This window comes from Anneissia japonica, unplaced genomic scaffold (genome assembly GCF_011630105.1).
Source record: "Anneissia japonica isolate Jap-2015-1 unplaced genomic scaffold, ASM1163010v1 scaffold287829_len2072220_cov186, whole genome shotgun sequence".
Classification (NCBI taxonomy): domain Eukaryota; kingdom Metazoa; phylum Echinodermata; class Crinoidea; order Comatulida; family Comatulidae; genus Anneissia; species Anneissia japonica.
In genome coordinates this window covers 1,663,651-1,671,050 of record NW_022716075.1, presented here as the reverse complement: position 1 = coordinate 1,671,050, position 7,400 = coordinate 1,663,651, and the positions used below count along the sequence as shown (strand labels likewise).

The following is a 7,400-nucleotide window of genomic DNA, read 5'->3' as shown; positions in this document are numbered from 1 at the left end:
AATTATATATATATATATATATATATATATAATTTAAAACTAAACAACATTAACAGATTATTTATATCCCTTATGTGTTTATCGATTCAACGATAACACTCGTCTGATTTTTTTTTTTTCATTTTCAACTCGCAAACGTAGAACCAATTATGTCTAAGTATTACCTCAAAAAAGTTCTTCATTACCCTGCGTAGTACGTTAATATAGATATGTACTATTAGTTATATTACAGAGAGCTACAGAAGTTTGCTGGTCCAGGCATCGTATTTTCAGCAAGTAAACCAAACACTACACACATTGCCAGCGACGATAATATAAAAATCTCTCGGAGAAGTGTAAGTTGAAACATTCCTACTACCATGTATTTTATTTAAAACCATTGAAGTCGTTTGGATTAGTTATCTCAGTTATTTTAAAAACTGTAGACCTTTCCTTGATGAAACCGTTAATTGACGGTCACATACACAAATTCTGTCTTTTTATATTTGTTTATAGAAGTGGGTGGGGGATTTGGAAGCAAAGTTTCTATATAAATACTAAGTTTCTAACTACCCAAACCATCCCACTCTACGACTACACTAAACATCTTTTTTTAGAAAAACATCATCATGCTTACATACAGTAGTTATTATAATTATAAATTCTGTTTCGTTTTGAAGTAGATTTCTTCGATCGATTCATTTTCATCTAATCACCCTTCCGGTTAGCTAATATCTAGCAAATAATATCAAAATCGTGTTCTTTGCGAGTTTAACGTGGTCAGACATTAACAATATCTTTACATTTTCAGGTCAAACTTGCGCGAACAAAACTTGCATTTACATCATTATGGGAAATAACAGAACTGCGGTATATACAACACGTAAGCATGGTTAACGCATTAACCACGTTCTGGGCAGTGTTAAGAATACCAATGACGCTTTTGAAATTAAATCATGAAGATCACATTGCTGTAACAAATCTCAGAAATCAGCCACGCACAATTTTACTTAGGTCTAATTATGTTTCACGAAGCTGTAGCACAAAAACAAAGCATTATTTTTGCCTTAAAGGATGAGGGGGGGGGGGGGGGGTGGTTTTATATGTTTAAAATTCCCATAGTATAATGTATATTTCTTTTATCCTTGAAGTAAATAATTGAAAAACTAATAAAAAGAAGTCGCAAATATAACGGAGAAATGCAGAAATTAAATACTAATTGATAGAAAATTCTATTCACTAAAAATAGTTTCAATTACTTGGTAATTAGCTTCAAACAACTCATTTATATCGATGAGTTGAATAGTCTCCTTTTCACCAGAGCTACAGTAAAAATACGGTACCAAAACAAAACAATGGGCTCAATTCGATTATTTTTGAAATAAGCAATTTTCATAAAATAAAAATAAAATATACAATCGATAGAATCTTTTTGTTTCATGTAAGAATACAGTTATCACTCTTCATTGCATACATAGGCTTATATTATACAGTATACAAATGCTATATAACTATACCGTATTATGTATCTTACGTTTTATAATTTTCGCCGTTATTCAATTTAATTCAATTCAATTCAATTCACCGTTTATATCGGATCAGTTCCATAGACAGTAGTAATACCGTGTATACTCGCGTATAAGACGAGGCCTAAAATAGTAAATTTCGATCGAAAAACATGGGGTAGTCTTTATACCCACGACATACGAATTTTAGATTGTTAAATCATGCTTTTTTAATATGCGAATCGTCCCTAACACGCGGATTTACTACTGAAATGAAGCTAGTAAATGTTAGTATGAATGCACGCAATTTTAAATACGGGGAAATATGATTGAACGTTTTAAAAATTAATGTATTATTTGGAAGATTAGCCTTTCATTTGACTACAGATAGATGCAGTATCAAGAACGTAAAAAGATAAACAAAAGTACGAATCCCGACACACAAATATCATTCAAAATTTTTCTCAAACTCGGGGATGTGTTCGCGGGTCGTCTTATATGTACCGTATATACGGTACAAATGTCAATTATAAAGCCTAGTACCGTGCAATTATATACTTACAGACAATATAAATAAATTAATATAAAAATAAACAAGTTAATTAATTAATACCGTAACAGAGCATGTGTCTACAACAGCAATATAATCCTACTACTGTGGCGGTACACATAGCAACTGATTCCACTTCAAGAACGATCTAGAATCACATAACTTTTTAGACTGTACGCATTTGATAAGGCTGTTGCAACTGTTTTTGATTTTGGTTTTAAAACTGTACACACACTTCCTAATGTATTTAGAGAATAAATGTACATTATTTCACCAGCACATGCATCTTCTTGGACGTCTCAATATCATCCTAAACGCATTGTTATAACATACTTGTAGAGGCATTTAACATTCTAGTCGCAACCATAAGGCCATACAATAAATATCGGCACTAAGGCAGTATGCTTCGGCTAAAATACCTAGATAGGTAGTTGTTCCTAATAGGCCTACATAATAAACGATTTTTAATTTCTACATAGATATCACTATTACTTATTTCTTATAGAGATCACTTTTACGAGACTCTTGTAAAGAATCTAGTGACTACGAACTGGTGACAACTGGTATAAATGAAATATCCCAAAGAGTGGCGTTATACGAAAATACATGGATCTATACGAGTCGCTGTGCGTCCGTCAATTCCAGTTGTAAAGGTGTTATACGTAAGTTAAGCGTGGCGTGCGTTTAGTGCATGTCCATTAACTACTACCGTACTTTTCTTGGTAGCTTCATAGTCATTTTAAGCATGTTTAGTATTATTTATCATTACCGTTATAATATCATTTGTTATTGATATTGATAAAAAATATCAATTGTTATTATCATCACTGCATCGCAAATGAGCTAATACGTATGTGTATGTTTGTACAGTACGGTATATATAAACATTATACTACGACCTACGAGTAGAAATGTGGATACGTAGATGTTGTCTAACGTGTGCCGCTTATACAATAGTACTATCCAATAAATATCTATCTCACTATTTTTTTTCCTTTGAAAGGTGTACAGTCAGCCTGTAAACAGAAAAAAGGATGGGCTAAGGCGTATGCACGCAAAATTATCAATGGCCGGCCTCATGGTTCATACTCCTGGCAATGGATATCAGTTGATCGATCTTGTAACTGTGCGATATCGTTTAATTAGGACCATATTACGGATTGTTTGATTATAAAAGTGGTCTGTGGAGATGCCCGATGATAAGATATTAATGGCTCTTATATAATAACTCCATCTTTTTGTAAGAGAGTTGGAGGCGTCTTCATCCAAGGACAATTGTTGGTCTGTCTCTCATTAGGCTACTTACTTAGACTTAATAGACGTGGGGCTACTTGCTAGACCTCTAAAACATCACATTTTACGAATTCACGTTGACATGTGTACAGTAGAGGGTCTTTCTAGTAATAATATCAACAGGGCCTACTTAGCGATTTCATTTGGCCAGTTATTTCTGCTCTCAACAACACCACTTTTCATTTCAAAAGGGATTGGATACGTACTTAATAAAACCCCTCGTAAACTGTAAGTCTAACTTTGTCACGTGGTATTAGAAGTTATTTTTTATATGACTGTATTACTTGTTGGTTGTATAGCGCTTTTCTTTGCAGTTATGAAGCGCTCTGCAAGATTTTCCCTGGTCATTGGGTCTACATGCTTAAATAATGCTGTCATATTGGCACCGTAGCAGGACACCCCACCAGGTACCCATTTATACTACTAGGTAGAGAAAAACAACGCAGATAAAGTGCCTTCTCAAAGACACAACAGCAAGGGATTCAAACCCCTACCTCGAGGTTGGGAAACCAAGCCGTTCCCGCTGTGCCAAGCCGTTACTACTAGAAGCAGACCTAAGTTGATTAATTTTCTAAAGTTGACATAAATCTGTTTAAACATCATTTTATTTCCTCTTGTCATGTAAAATTGTAAAGCTAAAATTTGACGAGAATTCTGAACGCTTTGTTTTTGTGTAAAAAAAAATCTAATTCAGCTTTTGTAAAACGCAGAGGTATCAGTAGACAGATAATTAGGCCTGATATGTATTGGTTTTTTTAAAAAGACAATTTACAAACATAATGGTTGGCTATTCGAATGGCCAAGCGGTTCAGGTAGGGGCGCCACAGCCTAGCTACAGCACGCTCGCCTATGTTTCTGGTGGTGGAACAAGTTTTCTCTGATTTTAAAGCGTAAGCCCAGTGTACACAATTGGCTCATGTTCAAGATTTCGAGTTATGGACCATTAAGTCCTTTGCAGGATGTAAACGTTAACGTTAATTCGACTATTATGGATTTCCGTTCCCGTAACTTGTGTAACTGGCGAATTTAGAAGACGACCTTGCGTTTTACATAAGCTGAATTACATTAATTCTAATATCAAGGATGTCTCGACTCGTCCTAACACAACATGTTTAAGAATTGAATATAATGACGAATATTAAAAATGTATGTTGTCTATGGTAAGATGAATAGGAAATAAACTAATATATTGATGATTGAGTTTTTCATTTTTTTTCTGTTATATATTTATCACAGGCCAAATAATCTGGAAACTGCAGTCAATTTGAAATAATGAGAAGGTTAATTAATAGTTGCTTAGTTAATCCAACATTTCTATATTACAACAATAATCTAATAATTACGCTTAGCCTATTTCAAAGCCTGTAGACATTATGTAAAAATAATAATGGTCCTCAATAAACGTCTCGGATTCGAAACCTACCGGTCTGAAAAACTATAACAACATAGATCATCAAAGTCTCAATCTCATGAAGTCAATATCATTCCATATTTCAGATCTTACTGTCGTATTTCACTTGATCATTTGCTGTCTCACGACCACATGTCACTGTTTACGTACGTACACCCGCATTCCTTACCAGTGTCCCAGTCTAACAAAATGGCAACCTTCAAACACAGACTATTCTCAAGCACATTTGGTTTTCAGCCACAACATGGTTCTGTCACTGACCTCTAGAATTAGCACACCACGTGGGGCTAATACCGAACGACCTCAATCTGCGCAGATAATCCTGGACCTTTCTTGCACACTAATGAACGTTCCCCAGTTTGTAGTGAATGTACCTAACATTTTAAAGCAACTATTTCAAAGATAGAATTGGGTGATAAGCGGTTCTTTTACATTCTTATTCTTCCAAAAGTCAACGATTATTTCTGTAGCTTTGGTGACATTTAGTTTAAAATTGTTGTAATTACACAAACCAATTTATGTTGGACTTTGGCGCGATAATTATGATCGTCATTGTTCTGAATAAGGCCATTCACTGTAGTACCGTCAGCGAATTTCACGACTGGGAAATTGTAGAAGTATATCTTTGCAGTGCATAATGAAACTGTAACTGGATAATTAGACCGATTCTGAAATGTCGAGATATCTCTAATTAAATAGGCAACTATTGAAAAAGTATTTTTGTCTTCTTCGGCTATATCTCTAGCAATATTATACAATTTAGAAATGGGTACATCATAAGGATATTTTCAGAATCGACAACTATTACATTATAATATACAATAACGATATTCATACCATCATTAATTTAACTAGAGCACTTAAAATTTCCGCACTTTTGGTTTTTGTATAATGGATGTTTGTTTCTTTTGATTTGTTCTGTGAAGTTTTATTGTATTTTATATATGTTTACCTTCCCCAGCCTAGGGGTATTGTTGAATAAATTGAATTGAATTTGTGTATGAATGTAAAACATTCATCCACAACATCAAAGAAACCATGATATCAAATTCATTACGAATCGTGCACCTTAAATTCGTTGTGCACTAATGCACATCGAATGCTACAGTGTTTAAGGCCTATTATAAATAATTGGGACGCAATTAATAGTTGGCTGTATTGAGTAATAATATATCTGCGAATTCTATAAATTTGAATCACTTTTGATACACTATTATTAATACACCACATACTAAAATTTTATGGGAGAAATAATATAATTATGAAATTATGAATTTTGAGTTTAATTTTGTTTAAAGTTTTTTTAATTCCTAATATTTTCATGAAATACACACAAGTAAACCACGCAAAGTACAAATATTCAATAAAAATGTAATTGTTATTCACAAAAATAAAGATAGTTTCGGAATATACAGTATACAAAGAAAATATGACGTTAAAAATCACCTGTATTTTAATAACAATTATATTTAGTATAGGACTGAAAGTACAGTAATACGAATATCGCAAGCCTAAACAGTTTGAAATCGAATTGTGTGCAAAATGATAATAGGGCCTATATTATATTTATATACGGGCAACGAAAATAATTAGGTCTCTTATTTTGCAATTGTTCAAGAAACTATAGTACACCAATAATACTTATTTTTAAAATATATATAACATTTTGGCAATACTAAATATGATAATAATTGTGATTAAACATTTTAATTAATATTATGCTATTAAATTTATCAATAAAACGGTAATGTTTTTTCATGATGCATAAAGGCTGGTTTCCATAAAATCGCTACATGCTATCGCCGACTTCTTTGGCGACGCTGATTGGTCAGTTGAATCAGGGAGCGATCCCGGGACATAAGTGCAAGGAATGCAGTAAAAACGCTGTAGCGACTGTGTAGCGATACTATGGAAACCAAACCCGTGGAATCAACAGACATCTATACATAATATTTTTCGTTATTATACAATTAAACGTACCTCTGTATTTAATCTGTCTCTTATACACATCTAGATGTGTATAAGAGACAGGGATTATACATTCATATACATTCATATATATGATATATATTTGTACATATATAAATATTAATACATATTTATACACATGATAAATATCTATACATATATAAATATATTATTGTTATTATGCTTACATTTTAATATTGTTATGTTTAATCTTGTAAGCAATATTCATATTCAAATTCAAATTATTTTATTCATCATTACGAATAGACAAGACAAAAATACAACAAATTATATATAGAATTTTTACGAACTAATAGGCCTACACCCACAAAAAATAAACTTAACATCCTTGTTTGGTAGTGTTCCAAATAATTTCAATATGATGTAAATAATAAATTTATAAGTGTTAATAGTTTTTTTTGTTTCCTAGCTCTGTTTCTATGATTATTTAATGAATAATAAGAGAAGTTAATAAGTATATTATTATACTACAATGTGAAGGGCTATTATCATGTTAAAATATACTATCTAAAGCCCTTCCCAGACTACAGTATCTAATTTTATTTGTTGACAAAAACATGTGACACCTAAAATGGTCAAGATGACATCACATCATGACGATATATAAGCACATCATATATGTTTGTTTTTTTTGTCAATGAAAATTTGATCACCTGATGATGATGATGTGAAT

The 7,400-nt window shown here is 32.4% G+C and overlaps 1 protein-coding gene across 1 annotated transcript in view; it reads left to right on the top strand.

Annotated features, from left to right (window-relative positions):
• LOC117109604 overlaps window positions 1-3,880 on the top strand; it is an 8,168-nt gene extending 4,288 nt beyond the window's left edge. Inside the window, exons 2-4 of the mRNA XM_033251985.1 lie at window positions 222-335; window positions 2,540-2,696; window positions 3,038-3,880. Of these exons, the coding sequence (XP_033107876.1) occupies window positions 222-335; window positions 2,540-2,696; window positions 3,038-3,180 (414 nt within the window). The 3' untranslated portion in view covers window positions 3,181-3,880. The remainder of the gene's footprint in view (window positions 1-221; window positions 336-2,539; window positions 2,697-3,037) is intronic.
• Window positions 3,881-7,400: the final 3,520 nt, after the last annotated feature.